The sequence below is a fragment of the Pseudomyrmex gracilis genome, unplaced genomic scaffold, assembly GCF_002006095.1.
Source record: "Pseudomyrmex gracilis isolate BER0280 unplaced genomic scaffold, ASM200609v1 scaffold_50, whole genome shotgun sequence".
Taxonomy (NCBI): domain Eukaryota; kingdom Metazoa; phylum Arthropoda; class Insecta; order Hymenoptera; family Formicidae; genus Pseudomyrmex; species Pseudomyrmex gracilis.
Genome location: NW_018020634.1, coordinates 228,942 through 244,646, shown reverse-complemented (window position 1 = coordinate 244,646; position 15,705 = coordinate 228,942). Strand labels below are relative to the sequence as shown.

At 39.0% G+C, this 15,705-nt stretch overlaps 1 protein-coding gene and 1 long non-coding RNA gene across 3 annotated transcripts; one reads left to right on the top strand and one right to left on the bottom strand.

The window, feature by feature from the left end:
- Window positions 1–4,657: 4,657 nt before the first annotated feature.
- Window positions 4,658–6,353, bottom strand: LOC109853545. The gene is made up of 3 exons (XR_002250127.1): window positions 6,267–6,353; window positions 5,616–5,709; window positions 4,658–4,745 (listed from the first exon to the last, which is right to left on the bottom strand). It is a non-coding gene; the product is annotated as an uncharacterized LOC109853545 (long non-coding RNA).
- Window positions 4,668–11,468, top strand: LOC109853544 (zinc finger with UFM1-specific peptidase domain protein-like). Of its 2 annotated transcripts, XM_020425765.1 has the most exons (9): window positions 4,668–4,753; window positions 6,256–6,482; window positions 7,067–7,317; window positions 7,419–7,722; window positions 7,829–8,262; window positions 8,348–8,747; window positions 8,818–8,945; window positions 9,022–9,245; window positions 9,335–11,468. In XM_020425765.1, the coding sequence occupies exons 2-9, from the start codon at window positions 6,277–6,279 to the stop codon at window positions 9,377–9,379; spliced, it is 1,992 nt and encodes a 663-aa protein (XP_020281354.1). In that variant the 5' UTR covers window positions 4,668–4,753; window positions 6,256–6,276; the 3' UTR covers window positions 9,380–11,468. The 2 variants fall into 2 exon arrangements, with proteins under 2 accessions (XP_020281354.1, XP_020281353.1); XM_020425764.1 differs by lacking the exons at window positions 4,668–4,753; window positions 6,256–6,482 and adding an exon at window positions 6,816–6,963.
- Window positions 11,469–15,705: the final 4,237 nt, after the last annotated feature.

Sequence of the window (15,705 nt, the reverse complement as noted above, 5' to 3'; positions counted from 1 at the left end):
TCTCTCTCTATTTCCAATGACTCTCGATCGTCGAAAATAGTTGGAAGATTGTGAAAAACATCCGTTTTCACACAGAGAAAACGGATACATTCTTTTTTTTTTATCAACTCCTTGGTATCTGAAGAAAAAATTTTAGGCGTTAAATCATTCGTCTATTTTTATGGCATTAACATAATGTAGACATGGAATTTTGCGATCGCGTTGCATGACGCTCTTTACCTTTCGGCTTGTTTCTCTCAGCGTGACGTAGAGTTCGGCTAGAGTGCCAGGGGAAGAGATAAGAACAAACGAATTGGAAAACCACGGGAGAAAGAGCGTAATGAACCACTTGACCGTCGTTCATTCTTGCGCAGCATCTTTTCAAGTGCGCGCTCTTCTCAGACCGCGATGGGTCAGACGAAAATCAGTTCGTGCTCGTAAATCTAGCGTTATTATGGACCGTCGTCGTGAGAGCTCGTGAGATGAGCTTCGAGGAATATGACATACCATATTCCGGGGAAAGGGAAAGCCGATAACCCAAAAAACATTACTTCCGCCGATAACGGCGCGATGTCTGATGCCAGTAAAATCTTCGAATAATCCATGTACGGTTTTAATACTCGTATTGATATACGCCACAGCTGATGACATAAAATCCTGCACACAAAATCCTTGTTAGACATCGGTCACGTTCGCTTCGCCACACTTACGCTTATCCCATGATAACGAACATATGTATTATCGCAGACCGACAGAATAAAGATTAAATTTGTTATTTACAATATAAATATTTTCGTATATATGCACTCGACGATTTTACTGGGATTATTGGTTATAGTTGAAACCATTTTCGAACTTTGCGTGTTCCAACTTACGAAAACGGCTCAATTAAAGAGTCCGGAGCAAGATTTCGATCGAAGTTGCATAGCTCGCATGTTTCTACAATGTTCGATTTATCACGGCAGTCAGAGATCAGTTCGCGTACAGGACCGTTCATTTTTTATCGGCGGCCGATGGGTGTTCGAAAATACCGTCCTCGGTCATTTGATTGACTGATCGGAGCGGATTCTCGGAGCGCTTGTAATTTATTAATTTATTCCGTCGATAAATCGCCTTCTATCCACACGTGGGCAGCCGCCAACCGGTCTCTATATCTCCGTCCTTTTCTCACTCCCTTCAGTCTCATCTGCTTCTCTCAATCTCTTTGTCTCTTCGTAAGAGGAAGAAGACCGTTTATTCTACTGCTGTTGTAAATAACGGCATTGCGGTGTGTCATTTGCGTTGCGTTGCACAATTCACGGGTGTTGTGCAAAAATGTGCGTTTAACCCAGCGGGTACTACTAATTTTCAGTAAATTAAGTTTAAAATGCGCAGTTTTATTCCCGCGCCACAACCCAATTACGAGCGCGTATCATTTTTTATGTCGCGCCGTTTAACACATTTTTGCATATAACGTCGACCGATCATTCAACGAGAACCGCGTATATATGCATATGTAAAGAGTTTGTGGAAGAAAATCACATATCGAATGTGTTTACTAATTATTCATACTCAAACATATTCCCGCTATTCGTTATCTCGGATTCCGAGATAGTAATGTGTGTAAGTATGGTCTAAAGTCCGCTCGTCTCTCGACTGGTAAAACGCGGAAAGAGTTAACGCTCGACGGCGCAGTTCAAAGTGTTCTTTCAAAGACGACATGTTCGCTATATGTTAATCGAACATGATCGCGAATAAATATTTAACACCCCTGGATTGTATGCTCTCGGTCCAGCGGACCTCCGTGCTACGGGCAAGCTACCTTATCTGAGCATTCACTATTACCTGTCGCGCATAGATAATTAGCGATGAGTAACGACGTACAAATCAATCGACTTGCTTGCGGTGACCAACGATCATGCGATAACACACATGTGTAGAGGAACGTAATCCTAGTCCGCGATCTCACGATGCATCTCTATCTCTTCTTTTTCTTCGAAAGTGGATGATTAAATTAGCCATAAAGTTGCCGTGAAATTTTGTAAAAAAATAAGAATTTATTAAGGGTAATTTTTTCAATGCTTATGAAAAGTGCAAATTTTACGATCCTCGAGTTGCTTGTGAATAATTTATTGTTTCTCGGAAATCAGCGAGAATATCTTGTACCTTGATTGATTAAATTCATCGATCGCTGCATTCGGTTGATAGAGACATTTTTGCAAAAAAAAAACAAAAAAAAAACGCGAGATTATATTTCAATTATTACCGCGAGATATTCGGGAACATGTGGCAAAAAATCCGCTCGTGAATACCAATTCCGGGAAAACCTGTTTCTATCCGATTGGTATTTGTGCAGCGAATGTGCATACCGGTTTAACTTCGCCGAGCCTCGCCAGAGATGCCATAAGGATCTTTATTTCTGCGCGGGAGGGATGCGCCAGACGAACTAATTTGCGAAGCGAAACTGTCGCGCTACCAAACCGACGGACGTCGTCTATATGAGACGGTCGTTGTCGCTGCAACGCTAACGAGACATTTGCACATGCAACTGCAGTTTTGCAATTTTTTGCCCGCCTACGTCCTATTCTCGCCTCTACTTTACACGCTGTGATAGAATCTGATTAATTAGCCGTGTATAGAGTAGAAAAAAGTTGGCGAATTGACTTTTATCGCTGTAAAATTTCTGTTTTAATATTTGACTCGGTAAAGTTTATATATATTTTCGCTTTTTCTTTCGTCTATTTTCTCTTCGAACAAAAATTAAAGTTCTGAGGAAGTTTTTCGTATCGGAGCGATCTAATACCCGGAACACAACTCGGCAATGCGAATCTCGCCAGACTCGATTTAACTAGCTCAAGTAGTCAGAATTCATTAATTATCTCCGCGCAAAAGCGCGTCGATTAATTGAACGGCATCGTATGCATCTAACGGAACACGAAATTTAATTGCTCATAAATAGCGGATCAGAGTGCGATGAGAGCTCATTGTCATTAAAAACAAGCAGATTTCCGTTTCTTAAAAACACACAATTAAAAGTTCTAATATACATTAAAGACTCGTCTGTTTTTTCGAGAGCAAAACAATTCTCCAGTTAGAAAAAGAAATAAAAATAGTTCTGTACTGAACGCGCCGATATCCCTCGTCAATCGTCGACTGCGTACCAATGAGACTATAGCCAGTCGCGAGGCGAGAAGTCAGAACGAGCGCGGCAACGCACCGTGAGAAATTAAAATTCCTATGCGAATTTATTGCGATCGCGCGAACAGAATTCCAAACGCACACGGAGTGGAGATTCGCAACGTGTTGCGATGCGCGGATCGCTCGTTCGCGCGTCGCGGTGTCGTCGCGGAAAAAAAAAAGATAATGGGCGACGTGCCAACCCCATGCGGAATCCGCCCGTCCAACGGCACTTACGCGCGTGCTTGTGTTATATTCCGCAATTTATTAAGATAATGCACGCGGGCCTCTTCTTTTTACGCGCCGACTTGTCATTATGGAAAGGTCGGGCATGAAAAGACAATGCGAGAACGATTAGAGAAATTGGAACGCACGATGGATGAGCGCGTCGCCGTTCACGGGTAGATCGCGCGCATCATTTGCACAATGGCAAACGTGACGTTGCCATTGTCCCGTTATAATTGTAATGTCAAAAGCCGTCGGAAAATGCCACGACGCATGTCTCGCATAGTTTTGCATACTCTTCATTCAGTAGAACAAGAAGCGCGGGATGAAGATTGAAGAATCTGGCAGATTGCGTCAAGCTCATTCCAGAAACTTATCAATTACATAACAAAGCATTGTTGTTACTTTTTCGCGTTTATGCATTTAAAACAAATGTAAAGAGAGATATAAAATAATTATTTTATCTTAAATAAGAGTATTGGACTCTGTCGTCATAATGAAAATTATATTAATAGGTGTATTTATTTTATTTTATTTTTATTTTTTATTGTAATACATTGTAAATCACTTTCGCGAGACGGCGTTACCGACGGCGCACTTAAAAAGAACGTTGAGTATAGCGTCAAGAGCGTTGCCGTCGGGGGTGGCGTCGGTGCGGCTCGTGCGGTCAGCAGGCGCATGTCGTAGGGGGTGGCCACCCACCGTGCGAAGGGAAGCGGAGTCATAAAATCGTCCAGACTAACGGACTGCGGCGCTATCCGTCATATGGAGCCGAACAACGGAGCTGCGTGTTAGGCAACCGGCGGTCCCGCTTCTCGCGGAGACGATCGCGAGGGCCTACCACGAGGAGAGTGCAAATGTGATCGATCCGGCAGTTCGGTGAGTGGATGCGTGAACGCAAGTGAGCGAGTAAACGAGTATAACGAAGATCCGGAAGAGTGCGGGCGAAGGAAGGAAGCGTGAAGAACAGAAGCCAGACGTTACGACTTCCGAGTGCGCGTGTACTCATCGTGAGTGCAAGAGACCCAGAAATGGGTCAACCCGACCTAGCGGCGGCCGTTTTCTCGTGCGAGTCACTCGGTGGCCTAGTTTCATCGGGGGCGAGCAAATAAAAGAGTCGCGACGCCCTCTTTTTCTCCTTTTCCCGCGAGACGGCGAAGTTACACGCGTCCCGTTGCCGTCATCCCGATCGTCATTCCCGCTCGTCGATCATCGCTGCGATCCATCGTCGACACGACGTTGCCGAAACGTCTTGTCTCCGTTGCGGGAAAAAATTATGGATTCCCTCGGACTTCCTGCTGGCCTTCGGCTGGCGAGAGTCCATCGATTGACTCGCCGTTTCGACGTCGCGATACGGCATTAGGCATCATCTGATTGTGAAATCGCTGAGGAGGTGAGAGAAGCAACGTTTAGGTGCAGGTGCGGTGACGGATGATACAGTGCTATGAAAAATATGCGCTCGACAAACTGTCTAAATTTTATCAAAATTACATATTTTGCGATAAACGCGATTAATTGAAAAGTTGCGATAACTTATAGTGATCTCAATTTCTTTTGATTAATCTATTTGACCAAAAAGTCGCTGAAAAATTTTATAAGAAAATACTAAAAGTCACAGAAGAGTAAGTGCATCTCGCTACATATATAAATAGTTACTGTGTTGTCAGCGTATCATCGCAACCTTGTTTCACGGTCGGGAAAAGCGATTCGATCGCGCTTCTCAGAGAAATCGGAAGCAAGAAGAACCGAGCGATGTTACTGAGTTGTAAAATCGCTCAGGTGTATCGCGAGCGCATGTAGACTATTTTCGACAATTAAATAATATTTCTTGAACTATTTCCGCATCAATGCTTTCTGAAGGATAACACCGACAGTGTGTACGTCAGTGTATATGTCAAACAAATTTAAAACTGCCACACAGTTCCTTTTAACTAAATTAAATTCCAAATTCTTTAGTTTAGTTGTGATATTTAAAAAGAGATTTAATTAATTATACGTGTGTTGTTACTTAAGTTAAGTGATTGAGTGAAAGTTGAGGTTTTCCGGAGAGGGACTGTTTCGTTTTTTAAAAGATGTCGAAGAATCGTCCAGAAATTACGGGTTTGTTCGCGAGAACATGCTAACCTGAGACCTTATCGATTGTCGAAAGAAACTAATCGAAATCGAGCATATAATGTCAAATTATCCGCGTGTGTTAACCCAACAAGATCCATAAGATCGTAATAGTAATCACTTTCTCTCTCGCGCGATCTTACCTTTGTTCTATATTGTGCGTTCAATCCGAAAATGTTTCCATCTACGTAACTTTTCTATATTTCACAAAGCATCCTTCCAAAATACAGAAACAAACTGAAAATAAAAGAAAAAGAAAAAAGTATTAGAATAAATATTGATCATTTGAATTTTGTGTTATTCGATTAGTGTTAATGTTTTATATAGTTATTTTTTATTATTTTTATAGTACACAATTATAAAAATATACACATATGTGTATGTGTACATATAGTTATGTATTTTTTCATAATATATTTACATGCTTATTTATTTATACTGTATCTTTTATTATGAATTTAAATTTACTTTCTCTCTTTTAGGATTTCATTTTACTATCTCTGTCAATTGTATGTCAATTTTAAAGTAAAGTAACTAACCGGATAATCAAGGTGCTTCCGTTGCAAGCGTCAGGTAATGATATTTACGTGAGGGATTATCTTTATCTGATCCGCCAACACGTTCCTCCATTATTTACTCCGGATACTTGAAATTAATCCCGTCCCACCTGCGTCCTCGAAGAACGCGCGCTATTTAGCTTGCGCTATTGAATTTGCAACGAGATGATTTCATTATATATCTTTGCGTGATCAATGAATGAGGTGGATTAAATTTTTGACGAAGGATATCGTTACCTCGCTGAAAATGGCATCCAGCAAACCGCCAGAGATGAACTACACATGCGAGATTTGCGGCCTGGAGGGCTTCAACGACGAAGAGATGCGTTCGCATATGGTGCAATATCATCTCCAGGGTGCCGCCAACTGTCCGTTTTGCGATCTGGGCGAGATCTCGCCCACGGAGATGCTGGTCCACGTCAACAGCGCTCATCTGGACTACTTGACGCCGAGGTAAGCATCTTCTTGACGGAATAGTTATCATTATGCAGTAGGATCCCTTTGTAAGGCGCACTTCGTAACAGTTACTTCCAATACTGATAATAAATGAATGTGTTTAAACAATTTTAAACGATTCCAAACGCGTACGTGAAAAGTAAGTTCAGAGAGAGGTATCAACACTAATCTGAATTCTCAGCAATCGGTAACTTTTGTCATCAAGAATTTTTAGCAACTGATAACCATAGACAATGCAAGTTTCTAGCGCCATCTGTGTTGATTTTTGTAACAAAAATTATATATAACTACATTACATTTTCCCGCCAACCATAAACCATATGGTCGAGTAATCATACGTTCCGCGTCCTTTGACGTGTAATGTTAATAACACACACGTTTATTCAAATGTCATTATATAAACTTAACTGACGATGTTGCGAACAAATTGCAGAAAGCGACGGCGTGTCGACGGATGTATAAAAAAATGGATTAAAATGTAATGAATGAATATTTTACTTAATATTTACGTTATTGTATATTTACACGCGTCTTTGACACAGTCAAAGTCATTCGATCGTTAAAACTCTGTTTACTTACAGCACCCCGGAGAATGACATGATGGCATTCATCGACGACGACTCGCTGATGGAAGAACACAATAGGCGCGACGAGTGTCGAGCGTCCTCGCCGTCCATGTCTCTGCGACCACCTCATTTGCAGAACGGTTGGGGTAGTTCTCTGGGTGTTCAGCGTGTCAAGCAACATCAGCAACAGCAAATGTCGTCGAGAAAGCCGGAAATATCGAATCCTAATATGAATAATAACAATAACAACAACAACGCTAATGCCGGTAATAAATGTGCACAGAGTTTTTAGATTCTATCTGATAGAATTCACTCCATGAGAACGAGAGAAATGAGCATACGATTTGTTTGTTTGTTTGTTGTTTAGTATTGGAAGGTGCAGCTGGCCAAGGTTCACCACTGCGTTCAGGCCTAAATCTACAACTGCGTTCCCACGCTTCCCCAAAACTTCCAGTGCAGGAGTGCCCGATGTGCCCCTACAGTTCCGACAGTCCTCTGAGACTGGAAGAGCATATCAATCGCCAACACTTTGATCTCACTTCGCCATCCTTCCCGCCGGAATCACCGCCGTCTCGGGATGGAGTATTCAACTGCCCCCTTTGTGTTACATCTTTTCCAAATTCTTCTGATCTTGAGTTACATGTTAATATTGAACACAAGGATATACTTAGGTATAATAAATCTTTTTGCAATGTGGTTCAGAATAATATAGTTTTAAAGCAACTAAAAGTATTTTCTTGGAAAATTCATGATAAATATTTGTTTTCTTTTTTGCAGTCCTGCGAATGGAACAACCTCACAATCCGACATAGCTACCGTCGGTAGCGACTCTTCGACACCCGCATGCCCAGTATGTCTTAGTACATTATTTAAAAACAATGACGACCTAATGGCACACATCGAAGAACATTTCAACAAAAAGAGCACGCCTTCACCTGTGACGCCAGACGTGTCGACTGACCGAATGCTGGCGAAAGATATGGAGAGAAGGGAGAAGGAAGTAAGAAAGCTGCGTGAGCAGCGCGAATTCGAGATGTTGAGAGCGCAATACGGTATGGACAATCAGGGTAACTTCAGAGAGCAAAGTGTCACTAATATGCAGCGGGCTGTGTATGCGGGCGAAATGACGGTAGCTGATTTCTTCGAGAGGCAAATCGAACTCAGAGTCGCCGAGAGTAGTGGCATCGACGACGGTAGTTCTTGTACACGCGGTAAATAGTTAACAGGAATATTTTTTTTTATGAAAAATAGCTATTTGTATATCGAAGAATTTCTTAATATATCGTTTTTTTTCAGGGCTGGTCCCGAAAGTACGAGCCATTAGTCAGGCTTGCAGTAACGTAGTAAACACCTGGATGTGTTCTACCGTGGACCATTACGCATCGACATATGGCGACAAAGGCTGGGGCTGCGGTTACAGGAACATGCAAATGCTAATCTCGTCTCTCTTACAGCACACAGGGTACAACGAGCTAGTTTATAAAGCGTGGAGCTCTGGGGTGAGTGGAAGTTCCACGGAGAATCCGCTACGCAGCTCCATGCCGTCGATTTCTAGATTGCAGAAGATGATTGAGTGGGCATGGGCCCAGGGTTTCGATATTCAGGGCGCGGAGCAGCTCGGCGGTAAACTCGTTAACACTAGGAAGTGGATCGGCGCTACGGAGGTATTCACGCTGCTGTCTAGCTTGAGAATAAAGTAAGTTCCATGATCTCAACTGATCGTCATATCATACAATGCACATTTTTCTCTCCCTGACTTCGTACAGGTGCCAGCTGGTGGACTTCCATAGACCTACCAGTGCGGACGGCGGCCATCCCGAATTGTTCAATTGGGTTTTACAGTACTTTCAACGATGCGACGACTTCAAGCCACCGCTTTATCTTCAACATCAAGGTAAACATTTTTTTTGCGCATTCTTGAGAAATTAAAGCCAAGTTACTCATATCTCACTTTTTTTTTTTAAATTTAGGACATAGCAGAACAATAATGGGAGTAGAACAGTTGAGAGACGGTTCGATAACTATGCTGGTACTGGATCCGAGTCACAGCCCGGCACAAATGGCGCATTTCAACAGTACAAGTAGCGCACCTGGCGCCATGAGACTCGTACGAAAGTCTACCGCCGCAATGAAAGCCAGACAGTATCAAGTTGTAGCTGTAACCGGTACCATGGACACAGAAGCGCAATATCAGGTAATATAGGCGCCTTTAAATTGCTCTGTTATTTATTAATGGCGTGCATAATACGTCTGTGTTATTTTTTGTGTCTATTTTTGTTGCAGCAAAGTAAAGTACTACGATCAATGCGTGTACCTCAAGACAGGTGAGAGTTACTAGTTCGAGAAAAAGTCGAGCCTGGCGTGAAGACTATAGACTACTGCCTCAAACCAATCTTGTGCGGCATCCTTGAAGTTACGTGACTGCGATGTCCTATGTTCTTTTACCGCTACCAAATTTACTCCATTGTAGTAGTTGCAGATCGTATTATTTAACAATATATTCTTGCATCTCTTAGCCTTAATGATATGGACTGACTTGAATCGTGGCGTCCGCGCAAAGCCTGCAACGCGATGAACGATTTTGCGGAGCTAATGTTTAAATATCAAAAACAAGAACAGCTCTTCAACGCGTTCAAACACGTAATTCTTTCCGAACGGAGAAAGTCTATCTTTAATAAAAAAAAAAAAAAAAATTTACTGTATTATGGTGAGTGTGAATTTCTGCGAAAAAAAATTATCACATTAGAAAACCGTGAAAGATTCGACAGAAAAGATAGTGTTAAATTAATTGTCATTTCTTGTCCAAGTGTTCTGCTCAATTTTCGTCGCACAGAACAGGCTGTGCTAACCTTCAGTCGACCAATCTGTCTTGTACCGATCGATTGCGTCATTGAAAATGCCGTGGCAGAGCTTGAAAAAAACGAGACTTTTTCGTAGCTGTGATGCTGTTATCAATACGACGCTAATTACTCACATTCGTCTAAAAAAAAATAAAACAGGTGCACTCTTGGAAACGCTCCAGAATCAGCACGGTGTTCCCTGCACTTGTTCCATTCTATATATCTTACAATTTATAACGAAGACTTTTTCCATCAAAGTGTTGTCGACTTTTAGTCAATATAAAAAGTGCCGAGAGAGAGCTACATATGGTATATACCTTATGACAAATTTTATATAACAATACGAAAGATATTCTTTGACACATTTTGATTGCTAAAAAAACGCTTTTACGAAAGAGTCTGGAGTGTCTGCAAAAGTTGCATTTTTCATATTATATATATATATATATACACACACACACACATATATATATATATATTATATACTGGAATACACACAACATTACACACATCTGCACTCTTCGTTATATCGTATTTCACTTTACTCAGATACACACACACAACACACACATAAAGTACAACTAACTTTCATATTACTTACAAATATTCTATTTAATTACTCGATCGACTCTAGGCTACTTATGTCTTAGCTCGTAAGTCCAACGCAATGCTGTGAATGAGAAGATAGTTGAAAAAGTCCATTTACTTGTTATTTATGATATACTCAGCAACACAGTTAAGTGACTTAGTAAATTATTGTCATTATTCTCTATTATCGTATTTCATATAAATTGTATTTATAGTTAAAAATATAGGTTTTTCGCGCGTGCGCGAGACAATTTGACGAGAACGCAACTCCCGCGCCGTGCGAAGGCGTATCGCGTTATTTTATAGCTTCGATATATTTATCATGCACCGTCAGATGTAATTCGTCTTTCAGCCGATAGTAGGACCACGTCGCAATAACATATATTGACTGAATGCAAAAAAAAAAAAGGTCGATGAATTATTATAAATTATAGTATTGAATATTTTATCATATATCGATTTAAGAATCTGTTCATTTGGAGTGTTCAAGGAAATCCAATTGTGGAATTGTTATGCAGGAGTAAAAACCTTCGCATTAGCCACACATTAAATTAAAATATATGCTTTGTTAGAATTCCCAATAATGGACTTCTTTACTCTCATCCTTTATTATAAAATTATGGAAATCAAAGAATGAAATGTGTGCAGTTGTCAAAATAAAAAGTCTAAAATGAATTATATTGAGATGACTTCTTCCAAAACAGAATGATAATGTTTATTTCTTATGAAAACTCATTAGTATAATTTATATCTGTCACAGATCTATGTATACTGAAGTAAAGCTACCAAACAATGATCTACTAAATAATCAACATTTATGTTATGTAGAACTTAACAGATATTTTATTTTCTACTAATTCTAGAAATAAGATTATTTACAGAGACATATGTACATAAACATGTAAATATGTCTACAACCTGAGCATTTTCAAAACTTTACAGAATGTGAAGTTGCGATCAATCCTACATTGTATACTTCCATCTCTTAAATGTTAAATCCCATTGATCGCATACACACTTTGTGGGCTTCTATAAGATCGCCACAGTTTTCTTCGCCCTTTTCTATTATACTGAAAAGTGTTCAAAAATAATTTTATGTAATATATGTATGTAAAATTTAATAAGTAGAGCATACATAACATTTACACAGCACACAAAAGTAAATTTGTTTCATTACTTTTATACATTACATTACCTACAAAAAAAAATACCAAAGTATTGAAGCGATCATGCTATATAAAAAGATAAATAAATAAGAAATTAACGATAATATAACGAAATTCACATACTTTGCGATATATCTTTCTGTAACCTCTAATACATCAAAATATTAATTTATAAAATAGATACCATGCGTCTCTCGCCTTTTTGGTTTCGGGACAGGCACAGCAAGGTTTCAATTTCTTTTTTTCTTCCGGCTTTGCTTCTGCTTTTGCTGCAATGTTTCCCATTATTAACTTATATTACAAAGCGCAAGTTATTGCCGTAAACGGAAAATTACGTTGCGATTGAAAAGGTCAGATGGCGGCGATGGCGCTTAATCATGTGACAGCAAAGATCAGAACCATTAGTAACCTGAATCTTTGGTAAAATAGTTTTGTAACCGAACTTAACGTTATCTACACGAGATGGCACAAAAATATAAAAATAGATAGGAAAATCGCTAGTGGCGTTAAGCCCCTTGCACAATGGAAGGAATAGCGATAGCGATAGAAATAACACAGTTTTTAACACAGAATTCCAACTCGTCGGAAATTTTATCGCTATTGCTTATTCCGATTTTCTGATCTGCATTGATACATGTGTATTTTTGTATGTTAGATTCCGCTGTTCCTATCTTTATTTTTAAATATAAACTCTTTAAAGCCCCTTGCACAATGGAAGGAATAGCGATAGCGATAGAAATAACACAGTTTTAGACACAGAATTCCAACTCGTCGGAAATTTTATCGCTATTGCTTATTCTGATTTTCTGATCTGCATTGATACATGTGTATTTTTGTATGTTAGATTCCGCTGTTCCTACCGTTATTTATAAATATAAACTCTTTACAACTGGTATTATTTTTATCGCTATCGCTATTCCGTCCATTGTGCAAGGGGCTTAAAACTTTTGTTATTTCTATCGCTATCGCTATTCCGTCCATTGTGCAAGAGACTTTAGTACTGTTTCTTCTTCGATTTGTGTCATTGCAATAAAAGTTTTTTTTAAAGAAATAGAGACTTTTCGGATCTCTTCTTTTGTGGTAAATTGAACATATTTTATATAATATCTATTAACATGTAATAAAAACTGTTAACTGTTTACTTTTTGATACAAGAGATACACAACAAGACTTGAATAGCATCCTATATTATTCTCGAATCATAACATACATATACATAACATTACATAATAATATTACATCATAATACTTATTAATTAATATTTTAAATTATATTCTATAGAAAAACTTTGTTTTTGTTTTTTGTTTGGCATTTCAGAACTATCGCGTTTTCACTTTAATCCGCCGCCAATGGAATATCGAAGCCTTGAAGAAGGCAGATGGTGCGCCAATCGTTATTATACGTACACGTTAGCAGGTGTATAATCTTGGGCGTGCGCGAGCGACAGGTGAATTAAAAACGACATTTAATTCTCTTTTACATTTTCATTTTCAACTTATTTAACAGCTGCGAAAAAATATTTGTTTGTATTTTTGTGCATATTATACGCGACATATATAAGCGATTTATGAAAACATTTAGATACATGTTTTTGCCAGGATATTTTTATCATCTGTAAGTGTAATAGACACTAATTTATATTTATAGAATAAAAGTATAGATATAACAATAATTTTTTTTTCCTATAGATGCGATAGATGACGAAAAGTCATTGGAGTTCTGATAAAAAAAAACCTTACAAAGAAATGCAAAGAATTTTCCATTCACAGAATAAATTTAAAAGGTAATGTGAATTCAAACAATAATTTGACTAGGATTTAATTTTGATTCGCATCGTTATTTATCATTAGCACGACTCTTTATTCGAATTAATTAAATCATTATAATTATCTGAACAATACATATATGCTTATGTTTTGGTTTTGCCATCATGATTTTCATGATTAATCATAGCGTCTGACTTCACCGAGATTGACCTAACGTGTTAATGTGCTCGGATACGTTTTCGCTGTCGATTAATATTGATAACGCAATGTCCCGCGCTTGAGAATATAATCGGGATTTTTGTCCGATCAACGAGCGGAACCTTCGTCTCGGCGATAATTTATTTCGGGCATTGATGCGGCGAGGATACTGATCTACGCGCGCGGAATGCACGATTGATCGAGCGTGTCTCGATATTGATCATCGACTCTACTCCGCGTGTGTGCACGTGTAGCCGATAGAAATGAATCGTTTCTTATGCTCCCCGCGCGCGTATTGCACGGCTTCATCGGTTTTTCCCAGGACGACGCGATTTCCGAGCCCGATATATACCGTGGCTGTTACTTCTCTCGTAAATAAGAAATCCCTAAACGCGGAGTGGAAGAAAACGATGAATACTAATAGCCACGTACTGTCACACATATCTTTCTCTCTTTCTCTTTCTTATTCTTTGGCGTTTTTTATGATAAGAATATGTACTAATCGTGAACAAGCTGCAAAATACAAAGAGAGAAAAAACAAAGTTTGGAATCGCGATTTCTCAACACACGCACCTGTCGCGAAAAGTAATTCAGCAACTTTCTCACTTTGTTTGACAATATCTTTTATATTGAAGAGTGTATGGCATATATTTACAACAAAAAATTCAAAACCTAAACTTTATTTAATCAGATAAATTATATATTTAATTTACTTTATTTACATTTAATGTATTTTTTGTATATTATATGCGATTATTATATATATTTCGTTTTGGAATTAAAATAATGGGTGACACGACCAAAAGCCTCGTTGTCTAAAGAAGGTTCTTCGTCGCGGACGCGTTTTCTGTTGTATTTTTATATCGATCGATATCCCCTGAACCTCGTCGGCGAGAAGAATAAGAATACTTATATCGGTAACCCCTCTCGTACATAAAGTATAGTGTTTCAATGTCAGTTACAGGAAGTAACTCGATACAGAGAGTTGGCTTCTGAACACGCGCGAACGCTTAAGAGTGGAATAATATGTCCGAGGCGGCCGGATGGGATTCGCACGATTAAACACTGAATCGAGAGCGCCTCCATTGATATGCTATCAATCTATAATCATGAATCATGCATTGACAAATAAACGGCAATGCATATCGACCGAATAATTGTTTCGCGCAATGAATCACAGAAAAAATTTTCACAATCAATTTATTTACTTATCAATCATATAAAGAAATAAGATTTAATTTACACAATCATTTATATAAACAATTGATAAAACAATATGAGTATATCTTGTGTAAATTCAAGACAACTAATAAATTCTTCTTGTGTATATATATTTCAACACGTAGGGAGAAGAAGAAAAACCTAAATTTTATGAAGTACCGCTTGTGTGCGGAAGAGCGAAGTCCAGTATGAGGATCACTGAGGGGAACAGAAAGGCGCGTGCCAAAGGTTCGCATCTGCCCCTCGTTTTGCAGCCCCTCGTTTCTTTCTGGAAAGAGAACGCCACCACCGCTGCGTCATCGATGTGCGCGTCTCCGGTTACAAAGGGAGGAAAAAAACGAGAGACGCTTCCGCAGGAAGCACCAAAGCGCAAGGTTCTACTTTCGTTTCTCGTCGAACCTTCTCGTAAACGCACGCATCAACCGCAGCGATGAATAATTGCGTACGCAAGTCGTGTGCAATTACCGTACTCGACAGTTCGAGTAAATTCGCTCGCGAAGTCATGAAGGAGAATCTTACATTACGCGATCATTATGATTTTGTATCTTTGGCGACTCAATTCTCGCATGTTCACAAAGATACAATCGCTAGTACGTATTTTTCCGCAAATTACACAAGTTGCACAAGTTAAATAAATATTGTCGCACACATAATATAATCAGTCGAAAAGCACATCTTTAGAAAGAGTTACAAAATGTCTGTGCGCTGAAATAGTAAATGGGATATCGACATATGTGAGAATATTTTTAACTAAATTTATTTTAAAATAAATTTACATAGATCTAAAACCTTAAGAGATTAAGATTTCTAGACTCGTAGATTTGATATTCCTAGTTTGTCATATCACAACAGAAAAAATATATCAGAAGAATTA

What these genes read in the sequence shown, in the direction of transcription:
- LOC109853544 (XM_020425765.1), top strand. Translation starts at nt 6,277, where the DNA reads ATGGCATCCAGCAAACCGCCAGAGATGAACTACACATGCGAGATTTGC. An exon ending in CTGGACTACTTGACGCCGAG is followed by an intron (nt 6,483 to 7,066) that starts GTAAGCATCTTC and finishes GTTTACTTACAG; the next exon opens with CACCCCGGAGAATGACATGA. An exon ending in CTGTCTAGCTTGAGAATAAA is followed by an intron (nt 8,748 to 8,817) that starts GTAAGTTCCATG and finishes GACTTCGTACAG; the next exon opens with GTGCCAGCTGGTGGACTTCC.